Source organism: Podarcis gaigeae, assembly GCF_964106915.1.
Source record: "Podarcis gaigeae genome assembly, chromosome: 7".
Taxonomy (NCBI): Eukaryota; Metazoa; Chordata; class Lepidosauria; order Squamata; family Lacertidae; genus Podarcis; species Podarcis gaigeae.
Window position 1 is genome coordinate 60924744 of NC_139683.1, and position 20555 is coordinate 60945298.

At 40.4% G+C, this 20555-nt stretch overlaps 2 protein-coding genes across 3 annotated transcripts in view; one reads left to right on the forward strand and one right to left on the reverse strand.

Moving 5' to 3' along the window:
• The window catches only part of LOC310848337 (NXPE family member 3-like), a 55532-nt gene extending 52565 nt beyond the window's left edge, over positions 1–2967 (reverse strand). The window contains exon 1 of the mRNA XM_083747327.1: positions 1527–2967. The gene's annotated coding sequence lies outside the window, so the exon portion shown is untranslated. The remainder of the gene's footprint in view (positions 1–1526) is intronic.
• Positions 2968–6838: 3871 nt separating this feature from the next.
• Positions 6839–20001, forward strand: MYLIP (myosin regulatory light chain interacting protein). Of its 2 annotated transcripts, none has more exons than XM_083746715.1 (7): positions 6839–7104; positions 8097–8287; positions 13768–13953; positions 14693–14890; positions 15933–16097; positions 16591–17011; positions 18664–20001. In XM_083746715.1, the coding sequence occupies exons 1-7, from the start codon at positions 7018–7020 to the stop codon at positions 18751–18753; spliced, it is 1338 nt and encodes a 445-aa protein (XP_083602841.1). In that variant the 5' UTR covers positions 6839–7017; the 3' UTR covers positions 18754–20001. The 2 variants fall into 2 exon arrangements, with proteins under 2 accessions (XP_083602841.1, XP_083602842.1); XM_083746716.1 differs by lacking the exon at positions 6839–7104 and adding an exon at positions 7303–7894.
• Positions 20002–20555: the final 554 nt, after the last annotated feature.

Below are 20555 nucleotides of genomic sequence, written 5' to 3' on the forward strand. Positions count from 1 at the left end.
CTGAAGCACCACTTTAGCTAATGGAGCCTCCGCTGCTGCCGCGCCGCAGGAGCACAATTTCTGTTCTCATCCTGAAGCAAAGTTCTTAACCAGAGGTAATATTTCTGGGTTAGCGGAGTCTGTAACCTGACGCATATGTAACCTGAAGTGTATGTAACCCGAGGTACCACTGTATAGCCTAAATTCAGTTTACTGAACAGACTTTCCTTTTGTGTTTCTCATTGTCACCAAGCACTGTTATCAATATAATGAGTTTAGCAAAATATATGTAATGCCTTGTGGTTTATTAAAACACACCAGGATTCAAATGCATGCATTAAATCCTCAACCTTCTTTATAAAAATAGCTTACAGGGAAAGTGTAATAACACACCTTTTGAAATGATTAACCGTAACATAAGCTCAAATGCAAATATGTGCAAATAAAGGAACTTGGAACGTATTGATGGCTTCAAGGCATTTTTAAAGACAATTTCCGGATTTATAGGTTGCAAAAGAGGCCTGCTTAGTACATCACTGACAAAAACCGGTTTACCCTAGCTTTCATGTTGCATCTTAGAAATGGATTAGTCATTTCACTCATTTGGTGTTTGTGTAAAGCAGGCCCCTCTAAAAAGGGACTAAAGTGTTCTGAGCACAGTCAAATAGCTTGACTTGGTTATTACTAAAGTGCAAGACTAAGGAGGAATATATACAAACTTTTGACTTTTCTACTCTAAGTGCATTTTTAAGGGCTGAGGCATTTGACCACCGCCTACTGTACCACATGTCAATGTCATTTAAAAAAAAATTTGCATAACTGAAGGATGGGAGCGAGGAAAATGCTCATTTAGTCCATATATATTGATGTCAGAAGCAGTATTAAGTTGTTATGTCTCTAAAAAGTCAAATACGAACAAATTTTAATTCACTTGTCTTAGCGTTCCCATATCCTATGCTAAACATATTTTATCTGAAATAAGTCAATTTAGAATAGGTATTTTTATATAGAAAGCATTAGACAACCATCTCTCTTAAACTCACACATGAGCAGTGAGTGTTACGTACTCACAGGCTGAGAAGGTAATTCTATTGTATACATGCCTTTAAAATAATTAAAAACTACATCAACATTACAGACGGGATTTTGCAGGGGCCCATTTTGAGAAAACGCTGGGTGGTAGCTGTCACAAAATGGCTGCCATGGTGGAGACCCAGCCAGTCACAAAATGGCAATCACAGTATTTAATATTGCAGCAAAGCATCCATTATACAAAATGCAAACTGGTGAGGCTAAGCAATAAATACATTGACCAAGAACCTTGATCAAAGGCAAGAGATGTGGTATATGAACCTCCAAACACAAGGCCACTCATTTGAACCCCATTTGCTGCTCAAACACACCTATTTTACCAAAGACAAGCCAATTAATTCCCCCCAATTTATCTCTAAATAAAAGTAATGCTACATACATACACACATACACACTTTCCCTCTCAGGATTACACCTCTGGGCCCTCCATTTTTCTCCCCACCTCCACTTCCTACCTTGGTTCCACAGAGGCACCGGCACCGCCATACATTTACTATCTTTGTATCTCCTCTTAGCCCATCTGTTGGTCTCTTTGTTGGCTGTGTCCATTTTGAACTGTTCCCACTCTTCTTTTTTCTGTATCTGCTGGTCAGTCAGGAGCCTGGCACTGAGGCGTACGGAGAGCCTCGTGGGGTATGCAGCCAAGTCTGACTACGTGGTTGGACTGGGCTTTTGCTCTTCCTACTGCCTGCCATTACTTCTTCTTGTTGCTCATCTTGTGGTACCAAAAGGACATTATTATGGAGCTTGTTTCATGATTTTCCCCATTAGGTTTTATGGGGCTCAAGTTACCTGAATTCAGGGAAGGGTTGTTTGTTCAATGAAAGCATCTTATACCTATTGTCAGCTGGGAAAACATTTTACACACACACAATCTGCCCTTGGACTTAAAATCTGAAATGACACAACAGAAAAAGGAACAGGGAAAGTAGAGGAAAGCTCAGGCATCAAACTTGATTTTTCAATGACCAGCTTGGATGGAAATGAGCAGCTCACAGTTCAAAAAGCGGGTCTTGTCAGCCTTTCAATAATAGCCTAGTGACCCAGCTGTCCTGGAAATGGCTGTAAATGCAGCCCCTAAGTTGCTGGTTTTACAGTGTGAGGTCTTGGCCTTTGGGGGCTAGCTGTAATCATCCGCTGCCTTGTCCCTTCATGGCAGGTAGGTCTCACAAAGGTGCTGTTGATACCATTGCCTCAGGGCGTCTGGTCCTGCTGTTCCTCCTTACAGGACAGGTGGGGTAGATGATATTTGTGAGGGGAAGCAGAGGCCAAGCCCAGCTGCTGAGAGAAGTACTGAGGGAACCTGGACATTCCTCTGTGTCTCGTGTTTCTGAGAGTTAGCAACAAAGCTGTGGGCTCTTCATATTTGAGGCCTTCGGTGTAAAAGGCCTATGACAACCGTACACAGTGCTCCTGTTAAAAAGGCCCTGACTGGTTGGCAAAATCCTATAGAGTTGATTGTTCATCTGCTCTAAGAGATTCTGTAGAGCTGTAACATTATGAGGCAGGGATGGTGGGCTCAGAAACTGGCAAATGCCCGCTGCATTATATTTTCTTTGAACCTTCTAAATAATTGGTGGGTCCTCTGTGGTGACAATGAAACAACTCTGCAGTGCTATTTTTCTGGAAAAAGAGGTGCCACAACTCGCCATGAACGCCTCCCTTATTCTCTTATAACGGCCATGGCACCCATGTGAGATGTGCCGGAACTGAGTTCCGGTGAGTTCCAGCTGAAAAAGCCCCTGCAACTCTGCATGTGATTTATGAGACACTAAGTCAGGGGTCGGCAAAAAATTTTAGTCGTGGGCCGGTCCACTGTCCCTCAGACCTTGTGGCGGGCCGTAGAAGCGGCACTGGGGGGGGGAGCTGGAAGAAGAGGCGAGGGGGGCAGGTAGTCCACCCCCCACCCCATCCCCAACTGCTGCGCTTACCTTCCCAGGGGCTGCCACCACCCCCACCGCTGCTTCTGCTTCTTGTGGGAAAGCATAGCGAGCTTGTCTGCTCTGCTCTCTGGCCCACAAGAGCGCCAGGGCGGCGGCAGAGGGAAGATGAGCAGCATGAAAGGGCTGGCTCCAGGGAGGGGCTGCTTAAAATGGCGCTCAACCCAGCCTCCTTCCTTCTCTAGGCAGGGCGGGGAGAAGCCAGGAGGAGGGAGGGAGGGAGGAGGCAGTATGTGTGAGGGAGAGGTGGGGAAAATGGAATGGCACAGAAAAAATATGGCGCAGCCCAAACAAACACAATCCCCACATCGATCCACAGACAGTCCGCAGGCCAGATCCTGAAGGCAATTGGGCCTGATCCAGCCCGCAGACCTCAGTTTGCTGACCGCTGCAGTAAGTAATGGTGGGAGTGCCCCCACAAGAAAAAGGGTTTCCAGGCAGACTTGGCCATAATGTTTGTTGCTAGACATTAAGAAGCCCTGCTTTATGCTTGGAGATAGTTTGCACCTTAGAAATGCATCCTGTGCTAGTAGCAGCAAACCTATATCTTTAATTGTGTTTCTTCCACAGTGGCATATAAATTGAGGGATTGGGTGCACAGTATGGAGAGCCAATTACCCCCCCTAAAGGTAACACAGCCAGTGGTGAGGCTGCATGCTCCACTACTTGGGGCTGAGAGCAGGCAGGGGCGTGGCTGATGCCACGGGGGCGTGTCGTGCACCCCGGGGGTTTGGTACGCCACTCGCAAGGGAGTGGCACGCGTTCTGGGGCCGTGGCGCCCAACGCATGGGGGGTGCGTGGCGAGTGTCGGGGGCGCCGTGATGGCACCCTACCGGAATAGTGATGCTGGGGACGGTCCCCTTCCTCCGCACCCCCGTTCCTCTGCCAGTGAACACAGCATTGTATTAGAATAAATGTAAAAGTGACTTCAAAATTATTTTGAACTGCATATTCTAGCTTTGGAGAAGGAGCCTTCAGTAGAAAGGGTAGTGAGCTTCTGCTTATGATGGAATTGAAACTAGGCCCTTTTCAGGCCAAGAAAGTTACTGCTTGTCAACAGCATCCAATACAAGCTTACCCAACAGTGTCAGACACTCTGCCCTCTCCCTGCAAGGTCTTAGGATTGTTTCATATACCTAGTTCAGAGCTTTCCAAACTCTGTGTTGCAACACATTACTGTGTTGCCTGCAGTGTGTAGGTGTGTCACGCAAATACTCCCTACGTTCCTCCCGGGGCTGGGAAGGGGTTAGTTTAACCTCCATTTTGCTAGTAAAACTGAATTACTGTGTTGCAAAATGATGCATGTATAAAAAGTGTGTCACCAACAGGAAAAGTTTGGAAAGCTCTGTCCCAGTTGAACAAACTGCAGGTTGGGGCAGGGCAGAGTGGGAGACTCTTGTTTTAAGATGACCTTAGTTGTTGTTTTTTGTAATTGGCACCACTAGGTGGCAGTTGCAAGCAACAATGACTGAGGATAATATAACACAGTCCCCCACAGTAACCAAGATAATAAAAAAAGGTTCCCCACAATCTGCAGAATCTATCATATGCAGGATGAGGATGGAATTGCATATAAGATTGCAGGAAAAAATGAAAATAGGCAGAGACGGAAGCTCTTTTTTTGCTGCAGTACAGTATTTTGAAATAAACTTCCAGAGGGGTAGTACATCAAAAGCAACAAGGAAAAATGTGGCAAATATATAAGCTAGAGTCCACTTGATCAGATGCATAAAGTATAATCATTGACAGGTAAAGGTGTATGTACCGGTATGTATGTGTGTATGTATGCATGCTGTGATATATTTTTATGATACAGTGGTAAATATTTTTTATAAATAAATATTGTAATAGGTGAAGGGCAAGAGAATGCAAAAGTATAGCCTGTGACCATTCAAATTAGACCTGAAATGTGTGCAAAATAAGCAGTAACTTTTATGAAAAGTTATTACAGGGGTAATAAATTAGGGTTGCCATATTTCAAAAAGTGAAAATCTGGATACAAAATCCGGGTTTGTTTTTTCGGCAAAGTTGTTGAGCTTTCTTAAATGAAATGAACCCAATATCTACACTACCTACATGGGCTGACATACATCCGGAGATTTAAGTGATTTCCCCCCTATGCTGTTTACGAGGGCTGAATGTCCAGGAAATTCCAGATGTATGGCAACTCTAATAAATGATAAAAATCATGCTAGCATTGCTAAGTTAATACCTGCAATGGGACGGGAAACAATTGTCTCTATTCAGACAAAAATACATAGAATCAAGAATCACTATTGGTTGTCATGCAGCAACCGTATGCTGGAGTCTCCCAGGAAAGTGACCAATGTCCTTGGAGAGTAAAATGTTATCCTAGTGTTTTCTGATAACAGTTTTATGTCTTCTCTTCTTTTGCATTGCAGAGAGACTAGCATGTTTGTCTTATGCAGAAAAAGCAGAAAGGCATTAGTAGTAGACAGCAGTATATACCACATTGCAAGATTAAGTACCAAATTACCAATATACCACTCTTTATTTTGCCTCTCCTGGATTAACAGAACTGTTGGTAAAACATGACGTTGGACAGTTTATCTGTGGTTTCCATTTAGTGTTTTCTTAAGCAACAAATGTGCACAGTATAGCCAAGCTTACTTGCAGTTCCAAAGATCTAACAAAGATCTCTCTTTTACACCCCTGATTGGAACACCTTGATTAGTTTTTATCAGTAGACAGTAAAATCTTGTGAGAGTGATGCAACCCACCACTTAGATTTCATCAAAGTATATTCTAAGAAAAATTGAGCTAAGTATGCTTCCTATCTTAATGGGGTGTGTGCATTATAGGAGTACCACACAGCTACTCCCATTAAATAAATAAATAAATAAATAATTTTATTTATACCCTGCCCATCTGGCTGGGTTTCCCCAGCCAATCTGGGCAGCTTCCAACACATATAAAAACATAATAAAATGTCAAACAGTAAAAGCTGTATGCTAGTTGTTCTTATTATAAAGTGTTTTACAGCATGATGGTGTTGCAATTACTATTCATATTAAGGATGGTCCTATTTAACTGATAAATATATATGGTTTATTACATGCCATATTTTAATCACATTCAGTATAATAATTGCTTTATTAACAGTTACTTTATTAACTATGTATGTCTACTCAAAAGTAGTTCAGTGGGACTTCCTCTTACACAAGTATGGATAGGATTTCAGCCTTAAAAATACTTTTCTTCGGATTTGCCCCTTAATTTATTTATAGAATATCTATACTGCTAATTCATTAAAAATCAGTGCTGTTCACAAGAACTGTAAATAAATTCTTACAAGGAAAACCAAATAACGAAGTTAAAATAAGAAATCAGGTAAGTAACTATTGTGGTAAATATTCAGGTAAATATTATTCAGATGGTCATTTCCAGTCAGTGCCTAGCACTAACAGGATAAGCCTTCCTAGTATGTGCCTGTTAACAGAAATTGGGAAAGGACATATATAATGGAAGTGGTGGCTACATATGATGACCTTGAACTAAAGACTTGCTTCCTGGGTGCTTTAAAACTAAGCTTTATCTCATCGGGCATCGTCTATGGCACATAAACCGTGTCTGTTTCCCTTTCACTTTTTTTCACCGATTCCTATTCTATTCCACCCTTCTTGCCCCGCACATGGAGCTCCTACGATATGCAGTCGGAAACCTCAAATTCCCTCTGCCAACCTCTATGAGGCTATCTTGGCAATAACAAACCGCCACCCCCCTCCCCCGCCGCTTCGGTTGGCTCGGAGGGCTGCATGTAAATAGAGCAGCGTGCGCGTATTGGTTCGCTTTCGCTCGGAGGGCGGGGACTGAGGAGGGAGGGGAGCGCGCCGAGGAGAGATATAGGAGCGCCAACTGCCGCTCTCCTCAAAGCACGAAAAGGTTTGAGCGCAGGGGGAGGGCACGGGCTGGCGGGTGGTGGCGGTGGGCAGCCGCGAGGCAGCCGGGGCTCTTCGGTGCGCGTCTTCGCGACAAGGCAGCGGCCATGCTGTGCTATGTGACCAGGCCGGACGCGGTGGTGATGGAGGTGGAGGTAGAGGCCAAGGCCAACGGCGAAGACTGCCTCGACCAGGTGAAGAGCCGCGCGCGTTCGCTCTCTCTCGCTCTCCCCCCCCCCCTTCCCGCAAACCCGCCGCTGATTCATGAATGGTCGTTGAAGGAGCTCGCGACCCACGAGCCGCGACGGGGTTGCTCTCGCGCGCTCTCTGCTTCGGCTCGAGATTATCCGAACGAGAGCCGCCGGCTTTTCTCGTGCTCCGTGGGACTGGACACAGAGCAGCTGGGGATCGGGATGGGGGGGATGCAGGCAAGGGGAGGGGGATGCAACGGCCTCGGAGCTGCGGAGCCTGCAGCGAGGCTGCTGCTCTGGCTGCCTCCCACGCGTTGCTTACTGAGCTCCCCCCCCCCCGCATCCCACATCCTGAAATTCCCCCCTTTTACTAGCATTAGCCACGTGGCACTTTGCAGGGGCGATGGCAGGTGACTTGACTGCCCCCCCCCTAAATGTATCGCCCCTGCATGGGGAATACTGTGCTTGGCAAGGCATGTGGACTAATCGTTATATTTGTTGCAGCAGGCAACTGAACCCTGCAAGGCTCTAGTTTTCGTTGGCACCACGTGGTGTAAATGTACATGGCACATCTGAGCGTGGGATTGATTGAACCGTCTGCTTTCAACCTGTGAATGGAGACGTTCAGGGTTTTATGCAGTGGCCCAGCTGTGCCCTTTGTTTATGCTCATTTAACCCTGAACGTTCACCCAACTGTACATGTTTTTGGCAGGAGACCCAAGTCTTTGGATTTGGTGTTTACAACATGGTGAATGTTCTTGCACAGATGGATCATTCTTTCTACAAGCTTTAGGTATGAGGTGTTGGTTGTGGCACCCTAAGAGCAATCTGATTTAGCTTGTCATTTTGTAGTATATGCTTGTTTATCAGCTCCACCAGTATCAAGTGGCATATTGTTTTGTGGACTTCCTGAAGTTTGTTAAACAACGTCTTGTCACACTACTTCATGATGATTCTTGTACTAACTTTTATGATGCTCCAATTTTTAATCATAGGTTTGTAGACGACTGGGCATTATAGAAGTTGATTACTTCGGACTCCAGTTCACAGGCAGTAAAGGAGAGAATTTGTGGCTGAATTTGCGAAATAGAATATCCCAGCAGATGGATGGTCTGCCTCCTTACAGACTGAAACTACGTGTCAAATTCTTTGTGGAGCCCCATCTCATATTGCAAGAACAGACAAGGTAAGAAAGAACTCCCAGTGAGACCTGTTCATACTTTATTTTCAATATATGCAATTCTCCAGTAGAAGTTTGGAATGTTACTTGAATGTGTCTGTAGAACTGAATCTGAAGCTAAAGTCTTATTGTAAAATAGTATTTGTTATGGGGAATAAAACATACTGGGTAGTACCTTTTGTAATTACAGGAGCCTTTCTACAAGTGGAAGTAACACAAAGTGTTTGCCCGATAGTAACCTCATAGCAGTGTTATAGCAGGTCATTTTAAAATGTTCATAGCAGGAAACTGTTCCACCCAGTGTTTCAGTTTACAGAGCTCTGATATCATATTACAGTAATGTTTCAAACAAGTTTAGGCCCTGCTTCAAACCACAAAGAGAAAACAGCTGGTTTCTCCCTTTAGGAAATATGTAGCTATCTTAAGCTTACACTTGAATTCAAACACTGACAAAAATCGTGTAATTACACTTTTAAAATGCACTTGGAAGACTCCACCTTTATTCCCTATGGGGCTTATTTAGGTAGCCTTCATGGTAAAATTTCACCCAGCCATATAATTCTTAAGATGAAATGTTTCAGTAGCATGGTGAGATTTTTTAAAAATACATTTTATTGTAGAAAAATGCTCACTTCCAAACTGTAGCCTGCTATAGATGGTTGCAGATAATCACAACTCTTCCATGAATGCATTTATGCTGTTCTCATGCTTTGTACATAATGTTATTCTATTGTAACAATGAGTTAACTATTTGTTAGGCAGGCAACTTGCGAATCTGGATGCTGCTAGGTTCATGGGATGGCAGGGCTGCTAATATTTTATTGACTAAAATAGTTCTGAAATAATCTGTACAGCTTTTTAATATTCAGGCTGCATCTTCTTTTCTTTTCTTTTTTAAGTGCACAGACCTCCTGTGTTGTGTATTATGTTTTCAAAAGCTTTCATTGCATGTGATGGAACAATATTTCTTACATGAATTACTTTGGTTAATATTTTACTTTTAAGAAAACAATGCTGTGCATTATAACTTGGGGATATTTTTCATACTGCTATAGTTACTGTGGAAAATCTGGCTTACAGCTGTTTGGGACTTTTAAACCTTAACACTCACACATTTTTTGTGCTAGACTTGCAAAGTGAAGACTAGGAGTTCCATCCTGTCATATGTTCCTGAACTGCTTTGAAAGGCTATGAATGTTGGCAAGTTCCAAAGAATGAGAGTACCAGTGTGTGGGGGGGGGGGACCCATTCTCTTTGTCGTCGTCCTCCAGGCTTAAGAGATTCAATGTTGACGTCTCATCCTCACTTAGTCTGTGCCATTGAAAAAGAATAGGCATCAGTTTGAGAGCACTGATAGGATCAGTTCCCTTGTATTTGCATATTGTTTGTGTAGAAAACAGTGTACTGAGATTAGGTTATTCTTTTGAAGTATCAACCATTGTGTGATATGTATTTGTAAATGGAAGTTTTGTATATGTGTAAGAGATATGTGAGAGCTGGCTATTATAAATTTCAAGAGTTCAACCCTAGAGCACTCTCCACATAAATTTGAATTAGATTGGATTTTGAAGATGTAATGGTCTGTTTTGATTTGACTGGACCCGTGAAACTGCTTTTAATAGGCTTGAGAACATGACATTAAGTGTGAAACTGTGATTGCTGTTCTGCTGTTTTACTTAATTAATAGGTTGAATGATTCTTCAAAACTAGATTTCCACAGTAGCAAATCATTGTTATTACATTTGCCCATATTCTACTATAGTAATTTATAACCAGGAAAAGAAGCCCAAACAGTGTGACATGTGCTAAGTTGAAATGCTTCAGGATACATAGTTCCTGGTAAAAAGTGGGGGATGGGGAGAAGAAACAAAAAAACTTTAATTAAGATGCTCCTGTAATTACTTTAACTTTTAAAAGGAATTGTGCCAGGGTGTTGTGAAGCCATCTATATAATTGGGAATTGTTTTGAGTTTGGATTTATTCCAGGGAATTCAGGGAAGCTTCATGGAGCTGCCTGGCAGTTTGTTTTTAGGTAAAAACAGGATAGTAATTGAGAAATCCAAGGTTCAGAAATGAGTTGCAATGAGAAAGTTGAGTCTCAAAACTTATTCTGGGTGTGGCTGTGTTTTACTTGCTAACAGTGAAGGCAGCAGTGAAGGATGTGTGGCGGCTGCTCTAGAGAAGCAACAACAATGTAACTGTAGGTCATTGACTGAAAGTAACCCTTGTTAATAGCTGCCAGGCTGTTCTATGGAATCGGTGACTGCTGCATTGGAAGAAAGCCGAGTTTCTGGGGAAATTAGACTCCTGATTGGTCTGAAATGGTTGCTTCAGGGAAGAAAGTTCTGCTTTTGTGGTCGAGGCTTTTTGTGAAGAAGTAACAAGTCTAAACTTTTGTCTACTTTTGGAATAGTAAGCATTGTTGACGTTGAGTAAATATGTGAAACTTCTTATATTAAATTTTATCCTTTAAAACTTCTTGTTAAAGTTCAGTAGCAATACATTTAGAATACTGGAATAAAGTAACTTGTATTTTGTAGTGAGTGGTCAGAAATTAAACAGCTACTATACATGTACAGTACAGTTCACACTTGTACTTTGTAGTCTAAATATATTTTGTCTAGGTAAGTGTTCTGTTTTGCCCAAGTGCAATTAAATCTTGTGGTGGTTGCTGAAAAAGGTGTTGAATCCATATAACTACATGAAGCATAGCTGAACAAGCTTCCCCTCCCTTACAAACAACAATGATGAACAAGCCTTGGGAATCTTGCCTCTTCTGCCATTGTACAATATGACAGTAATAATAGTTTATTACCCACTTTTCACCCTAAGGTCCCAGAGTGGGTTATAATAATTAAAACACAATGTTAAACACAATTTAGCACAATTTACATCACTAGATACCTGTGAGATTGCCTTACCACATATATGCCCACTAAACCATATTGATAGAAATGACACTGTTATAGGTGGGTGCCATATAGTACCCATTCCACATTTATAGGAACTCAAATATTTTAGTGGAAACACCTACACTTTGGAACTCCCTGCCTATTGATGTACTCCTTTTGGTGCCTGCTAAAACATTTTTGTTTAGACGAGTTTGCCCTAATGTTTAGAAAACGTTTGTGAGTTTTAATCTGTTTTTAGCCTATTGTTAGTTTAGCTTTTTGAAAGTCTTAAAATGTTGAGGCTGATTCTTTTTATTGGCAGTTTTATTGTTTTATCTTTTTGTAAACTACTTTGAGGTTGTTGTTTTCTTTACAATAAGGAAGTAAATAAAAGGTATTGTGCTATAAACCACAGTATCCTCCACCTGCTCAGATTCTTGCACATTGTTGTTGGCACCCATGTGTCTTAAGAGACAATGGAGTGTGCCTTCAAACAGCTGTGTTAGCACCAAAGTGACCTTCCCAGGGTGCAAGCCTGGGCAGTGTGTATGGAGGATCCTGGGCTGTCCCTTGGCGTCGCTGATGTGGTCCAAAGGAAAGCAGAGCAAAACCTGTAGCACCAGCTTGGCTGTAGGGGTTGCCAGAAGGAGGCGTACAAGGTGCCATCGGCTTCTGTCCCCCCCCCCCATAAAGCTGAGGCATTCTGCTCAAACACTGGCTTACTGCCTCAGTGCACTACTAAATGTGCATGGGGGGCAGTTGGCAATCCCGTCACCCCATTCCATTCTGCTCGAAAGGTGCTGCTGGTCTCTGGGGTAAGGTTCAGGGGGAGGTTCAAGGGGGAAAGAAGGCTCTTTCAGATTCTGATCCATGTATTTTAAACTTAAAAATAGGTTTTCTATTTTACTGGCTAACTAATAAAAACCTAGCATCATTGACAAGAGTTATTTGCACAGAAGCTGGCACCTATCTTGTACTATAACTCCCTCGCAGATTGGTGTGCGATTGTCATACTTGCAGTCCCATGAGTTATAACCAATATTGGCCAGAATATTCAGTTATGATTTTAAAAGAAATTATAAAAAAGATTTTAATTTTGCAACAGATCATTTCAAGAGAAAGTCCTCACCACCGTCTTTCCACTTCTGAGCTAGAAGGAAGGCAAGATCTGATTCACAATACTTATATATTAGTAGGCACAACAATATTTCTAATTTGATATGTGAGACAACTAATCGTCTATCACCAGATACTTAACAGAATATTATAGACTCATAGCCAAACAACCCATTATTTTAAGATGTTTTGTGAAAGGGAATTTCATTAATGCAAGCAGTGTCTGAGCTCTGGGCGCAGCGCTGAGCCCAAGATTTCAGATTAAAACTGCCACTGCTGGAAGAAAAGGGGGACCTTTTTTCTGCCTCCCCACTTCCAGCCATTCTCTGAAGACTGGAGAAGAGACCCTCATAAGAATATTAGGGGGGTGGGCAGGGGAAGTATGGCTTTGTTTTTTTGTAGTCTTCAGATGAGGACTAGACCATGTAAAATTGAACATAAGATTTTAGCTGCAGTTCGTTCATTTTCAGCTTTGCATTCTTGTTACAAAAAAAAGCTCACCTAGACACTCCATGGTGGCACCCACAACCTAGGTTTAAGGTGCCATTTAGTTCCTAGCTTTTATATCTGTTTCTAACACCGGTCATGACAGATTTACTATTCCCCTCAGCCCCATTTACACTATACATTTAAAGTAGTATATCACTTTAAACAGTCATGGCTTCCCCCAGTGAATCCTGGAAACTAAAGTTTGTTAAGAGTTTTGAGAGATGTTAGGAGACTAATACCCCTTTCATAGCACAGTCTCCTGGGAAAAGGAATTGCCAGTTAAACCACTCTGGGAATTTTATCTCTCGGAAGGGAATAGGGATCTCCTAACTAGTCTCACTACAGTTTACTACAGGATTATTTAGGGAGGCCATGATATTGCTTTGGGGAAATGGTATGATACTGCTTTAAGTGTATAGTGCAGAAGGGACCTCCTTAATATCTGAGAAACACTCAGTACGGACAAGCCAACTTCTGCCAGCTTATTTGTGTTCGGTATGTGTTGAACTGGCAATGCAGCTGTGATGGTGCGGCAGTTCAGATCTCTGCCTTTCTTTACGTTAAAGCCTTCAGTTTGCTATGCTTTTAAAATCATTGATCTTCAGAGGAGGTATGGTGGGTTTTATTGTGCCTCATGATTGTAAGTTGCCATCATCCTTCAGTAATATGTGAAGTCACATGTAAAGGACCTTTCCCCTGACTAAACTCCTGTTCCTTCCTGGAAATAAACTTAGAATAGATGCTGTTCTGTTCACTCACTTCGACTAAAACTTCATCTTTAATACTGTCTTTCTATTTCAATGTCTCAAGATGAATCAGACTTCCAATTTATTCTATATCACTGAGGTATTCTGTCATTTATTTTCCAATTCTTACAGATAGGGAAATCAGAACAATATCTTGTGACTTTTAAAAGAAGGAGCAGATCTATTTCTGTCACATATTTTACTAAATATGACTTAATACTTTTTAAAATTAATTTCCTTTTAGGCACATGTTTTTCTTGCATATAGAGGAGGATCTTCTGGCTGGTAATCTTCAGTGTTCTTCTGAACATGCAATTGAACTTAGTGCACTACTTGCCCAGTTGAAGTTTGGTGATTATAATCAAAATACTGCCAAATATCATTATGAAGAGTTCTGTGCAAAGGAGCTTACCACTACTGTTTTGGACAGGTAAGAGGGTTTGTTTCCTAGGAACATTACCATGGCTGAAATAATTGTTCAGATGCATATCATTGGCAAAACCACTGCAGTTGCAAACCACACATTTTTATTTGCAGGATTTATGCTAACACAGTCATATCTAAGACTTCATTTTCTGTAGTACTCATAATATTTAAGGATTTTAATTTTGAAGCTATATGTTACCTGTGTATTACCATAATATATTTTCCTGATTCTTAGACTGATTAAATAAAATATTTTTTAAAAAAGCAGGCCTCAGTGGGAGAATTTGAAAATGTTTACATCTCCTATTGAACTGAGTAAAGATTTAGAATTGTTTAAGTGTGGTGAGATTGTTCCTCAATTAGTGTTTGAGTTTTTTAAAGCATGAAGCCACATTCATAGTTCAACAAATTTTGTAATCTTGTTTTTCTCAAAAGGCTCCTAATCTTACCAACAACTGTTTAATGTGTTGCCATGTAAAACCTTAATTCTGAATATTACGTAATACCATACTTAGTTACATTTAAATAAGGACAAAAAATATACTTAACAATGTATCATTAAAAATAAATCTATAAAATTTATAACATTTGAGATCTTATTGATAAAAGCCAGTATTTAAATCTTGTAAATCATTAAAAGTTACAAAATGTTCATGAAGTTGATTGAATATGTCTTTAAACACTGTACCTTGCTTATGCATGTCTGAATGATTAACCTATTCTCAACTTTTTGTTACCTACAGTATTACTGCAAAGCATAAGGAACTTGAAGGCCTCACCCAAGCTTCAGCAGAGTATCAAGTTTTACAGATTGTGTCAACACTGGAGAACTATGGGGTGGAATGGCATTCTGTTAGAGACAGCGAAGGGCAGAAACTTTTTATTGGAATTGGTCCTGAGGGTATTGCCATGTGTAAAGATGACTTCACTCCCATCAACAGGTAATAAATGCCTACTAAATTCCATTAAAAGGTTCAGAAGAGTTGTGGGATACACATCTGTTGTGATTCAACCATTGTTACCTGTTGTTCTCTATTCACACTCAACTTCACATGTGTGCACTTCGCCAATAGGACTTCCCCTTCGCCAACCCCACACCTCCAAACCTCTTCCACTGGAAGCACTACACAAGGGGCTTTACAAGCCCTGTGCTTGGGAAGTGCTGAGCACAGAGCTTGCAAAGTCCCCTGGGAAGTGCTTCCCAAGTGCCCAGCAGTCAGGTGACCCTCAGCCATTTGGGTCTTTACAAGCAGCAGATTAATAGTGCATGCAAAGCCCCGTTCATCCAGGCACTGACTTTACCTGCTCTTAACTCATGTCATGTATGGGTAGATGGGCATCTCAAGGGCCGAATGGCAAGGGCTGCCATGCCTAATTATGTCCATGGGCTGGAGATCCCCCACCCCCGTGCGCTATACATTAAGCTGTCGAAATAGTTGTAGGTGGCTTTGTTTCTTTCTTGATGTGGAACCAGATTACTTAAGAGATTGCCTTGACGCATATATCATTACCTAACAATTGCATTCCTCCAAATGGGCATTGTTAAGGATTCGTTATGCTCCAGAGGTCTGCCTGACATCAACTAGAAACCAGACCTTTAGTGTTGTGACTCCAGCTTTGTGGAAACAGCAGCTAGCATTTTTGCTTTCAGATGACTGTTGAAAACAACTTTTTAAGTGGGCTTTCTCTGAAGAGTAACGAACCATTTTACATTTTATACTACACAGGATCTTGTAATTTAATGTTGCGTATTTATATTTTAACTATTTACGTTCTCTTCATAATCTAGCTTTACGCTTTGGAAACACTTGTCATGTAGGTTATATATTATTAAATAAATAAATGTAAAGAGCTATATTGTTCTAGCTTAGTATTAATCTTAAATGTACCCTGCCAAACTATACCTGGCTGTAGTTGTTCCTCAGAGTCCTTTTAGGCTCTCAGTACAGGACTTGTTCTTTAACATACTTGCCTTCCTTATAGGATTGCATACCCAGTTGTTCAGATGGCAACGCAGTCTGGAAAGAATGTGTACTTGACTGTCACAAAGGAATCTGGCAACAGCATAGTTCACCTTTTCAAGATGGTCAGCACCAGAGCAGCTAGTGGACTGTACAGAGCGATAACAGAAACACATGCATTTTACAGGTTTGTATTTCTAGAAAACAAATCCAGCTTCAAATGCATCAAATATTTCCTGCATAAGTTTCTCTTTTTAGTTGATATAACAATGGCGTAAACTTTAATATTTGTGAAATAAAAGGTTTCATTTTATTCTGCTGCCTCCTGAGCGGATTTAATTTTGTTGGTTAGGAATATTCTTTTATTTCTTAAGTGGGAAGAAGTGCTTGAAGAAACCTCTTGTATGAACACAAGATAAAGTTAACACTTCCTAAACATACCATTAAATAAATTTCTCATGCAACTCTGGTTTATCAAACTTGTAACAACCCATTTCAAACTATTCTCTTTTAGGGAATGGAAATATTCAAATTAAGAATGCCGTTTTGTTTTTAGAATAGTCTTCCATGTTCTCATTGCAATTACAGTATTAGAATTATTTGAATAAACAGAGCCTGTTATTTCACCTACGTGTTCAGTTTGACTGAGTTATACTTTGTTTTCACCCCCACTCTGATAGGTGTGACACTGTTACTAGTGCTGTTATGATGCAGTACAGTCGAGACTTAAAGGGCCATTTAGCATCCTTGTTCCTGAATGAGAATATTAATCTCGGCAAAAAGTATGTGTTTGATATTAAGCGGACATCTAAGGAAGCTTATGATCATGCAAGGCGAGCCCTTTACAATGCTGGCATTGTGGATCTTGTTTCGAGAAGCGACCAGAGCCCGCCCAGTTCTCCCCTTAAGTCTTCAGAAAGCAGTATGAACTGTGATAGCTGTGAAGGTCTCAACTGCCAGCAGATGAAAGCTCTTCAAGAAAAGTTACGGAAGCTTAAAGAATCCCTACTATGTATGGTATGCTGTGAAGAAGAAATAAATTCAACATTTTGTCCATGTGGTCACACCGTGTGCTGTGAGTCATGTGCTGCACAATTACAGGTAATTATTAAGTTAATTACAACAACATTGAATCACATATTAAATTATTGGTCTGATTTTTACATTACATGAAAGCATAGTATAAAACAACTGTGGCTTAATGTGAGTGAGCAGTGGGCTGATACATAATACTCTAATCATGTTTCTCCTCCCTTGCTGCTGCTGCATTATTTTTATCAGATTTATATACCGCCTTTCATCTCAGTATCACAGGGTAGATTAGAGTATAAAAACACAAAAATACATAGTGAAAGCAAACAAAGCAATAGCCTCCCCCTGTGCGTGCACCCACCCACCCACTTTTTAAAAAGTCATAGATAGTTTAATGTGCCAAAGGCCTGGGAGAAGAGGAACATTTTTGCCTGATGCCTAAAGATATGTAGTGAAGGTGCTTGGAGAGCATTCCACAAACAGAGCCACTGCAGAAAAGGACAATTCTCTCTCTCTCCCTCCTTTAAAAAAAATAATATTGAAACTTTTCAGCATATGATACAATAAAAAAATTAATCTAAAGAAAAGAAGAAAATACCAAGTCCTCTTTCAGAGATAAATCTTAACCCTTGTGTCACATAAAAGTGGACGGACCCTCCCATCTCTCACCTGGGAACTTTTTCTTCCAGCTTCCCACCCTGCGAGATCTTCCATTCCTTGCCCTCTAATACAGTTTTTTGCTTTCCATCCATCACCTTCCTGTTCATTTCCTCATTAAGCCAGAGTATAGGACCTTAGAAAAACAAATCCAAATACAAAAGAAAAGGCCCATTCTCATGTTGCCACCCTCTGTACCTCGTGGTGAGGGCACATAAAGAAGGGCCTCATACGGTGATCGCAGGGTCCGGCCCAGTTGCAAAGGAACAAGCCAGAGCTTGACTTGTGATTTCCAAACTTGGGCTTCTGGCTTCTTTGGCCAAATAAACCGTAAGTGGTAAGCCAAAAACAAACACTAGCAAGCCCATGTTTGGACCTAACAGCATATTGTCATATTCATAGCATGGTGTCACAGCAGTAGTGCACCAGAATGCACTTCATTTCTGTTAAGCCTTACTTGGCCTTAAGCTATGCTATAATGTGATGTGACAACTCAGTCACTACCTTTCCAAGTATTTTGCTGTTCTCCATACTTAAAACAAATTCTCAAACCGGTTGACAAAACAGACATAGAAAGGAACATCGGTTCATAGCATTTAATAGCTGTATATAGCCTTAGACTCTTTGGCATACTGTTGAGAGAAGATGGAGATATTCCTTAGTTGTAGTTAAAATACACTGTCAAATGCCTAATTTGACCTACCAGGTAAGTAACACAGATTTTGGTGAAATTGCTGAAAATATTAGGCATAAGCTTGAAATTCTTTGGAACTTCACATTTGTCAACATTTTGTGGCATCTTGAAATTAAACAGTACTACTTGCATGGAGATAATATGATTTCTACTTTAGATTCTGGAGCATATATGTTCTAGTTATGAACACATTCGTATAAATCTGCTAAGGCTTGCTTTTGTGACAAGTATTTTTAAAACTTAAATATATATATCAGCAGAAAAACAGTGTTAGAACCTTCAGGCTATGTGAACTGATAAACCCTTATATTAGCCATAAAGTTGTTAACAACAGTGAATAAATGTTCCAACTTTTGTTTTTTCCTTCTAGTCATGTCCAGTTTGCAGATCTCGAGTAGAGCACGTCCAGCATGTGTATTTGCCTACCCACACCAGCCTGCTTAATCTGACCGTAATCTGACCTCCATGTTATCACTGGAAGATGTACACTATACAAGCTTCTAAACTATCTTGTACTTCCAAAATACTGCACTAATGTTTTCTCCGACTCCATTGATGGTGAAGGTGAGCAGTCACTTCAGCATCTGCCAGCAATTATAGTCAAAACGACCGCAACAAAACTATGGGGGGAGGGAGGGGAGAATAGGGAATGATCTCTGTTTAGAGAATTTGTTTTATGGGTATACTGTGAATGACTTGTAGACAACCTCATGTCACATGAAGCAACATTTATTTATAAAATGGCAATATACAAAAAAAATCTGAGAGGAGGAAAGATGAAAAGTTACTCCGTAGTATCCAGCAAGGGCAACACTGCCTGTTTTTGCAATTATAAATATTGTTTTTAAAGTTACTTTATTTAGCATGATCACTCCATTTATCTTTTAGGAAAACTAGTTTTTTAATATCTACATCTGTTATTTCACAGTAACTTAGTTTCTGCTTTTAGTCTCACTGAAAAAACTATTTTTAAATCTTTGTATTTAAGAACCTAAGATTGCAAAGCTTTAAGCAAATAGTTGTATTTGTTTCATCAAAAATAGGTAACTTGCAAAATTTACTATAAAGATTTGAGTAAATTTGGCAGCCTGTTGGGCACCTCTTGAGAAGAAAATGCTGAAATACTTACATTTAAAAAAGTAACTTTGAACATCTGTGAAACATTTTTCTCTTGCAAGAGTCAGTTGTTTCTCTTGTACTTGTTTCTGTTTATCTGCCTTGTGTTGGGAGAAATGTATTCTCAAACAGTATAATATTAATATGGTTTTCTAAAATGCAGCTGTGTTAAATTATTCTTTCTTAAAACCGTCTTACCTTCTACCACAAACCCTGTCCCTGGGCATTTTGGACTTTGGTCAGCTAGTGAATGCTCCAAAATATTGAAAACTAGATGACCATGTTTGGGTGCAATACTAGCTAAAAAGAAAGCTAGAAAAGTCACTTTACTGAGACTTTCTGAATATACTTTTCATATTGCCTTAATGTAGCAGTAATGTGTGTATGCATTTGTTTCTTTGCACAGACATTTTGTCAAAATATTAAAGCTCTACTTTTTTATGGCACATTAGCGTATAAACCTTACTCCAAAAGGTATTTATTTTTTCACTTTGTAAAAAGTTTTCTTTCCACATGAAGCAAGAACTATTATGGTAGACAACTTGTCTTTTTTATATATTCAGGTTAATAAAGGACTTTTTTATATACAGAATTTTGCAGTACTTCTTCATTTGCATGCCTTCCATACTAATGCTAACTACAAGCAAGATCAAGACACCAGAAGACACATCCTGGTTACCTCCATCCTTCTGCAGCCTCTCACAGGGCAGGGGGTGGGGAGAGCTGCAGACAGTGGACATTTCCTCAAGCAGAAGTTTATTGTGGAAGGGATTTTATTTCTGATTATTTAATTAGATTTTTACATACATTCACGTGTGACACAATGACAAAACATAACCATACTACATAGCTTTTAGGGTTAAACATTATGTTTAATTACACTGACGCTATGCTTCCTTACATTCATTTTGTCAATATTTCTCCAGTTTAGATATTTCTATAATAGCCTTCCCGTGGTCAGGAGTCAGTGTACAACATATTAACATGTATCAATACATATTTCTAAAGCCAATGAAACATCAATACAAAGTAAACGGCATAAAAAGAACAAAAGTGTGCATATGATTGCACTTTAAAAGGACAAATTCATGAAGTATCTGTAGCTATTGTTCAAGCATGGCAGTAAGATCCTGGAAACTTTCCTAT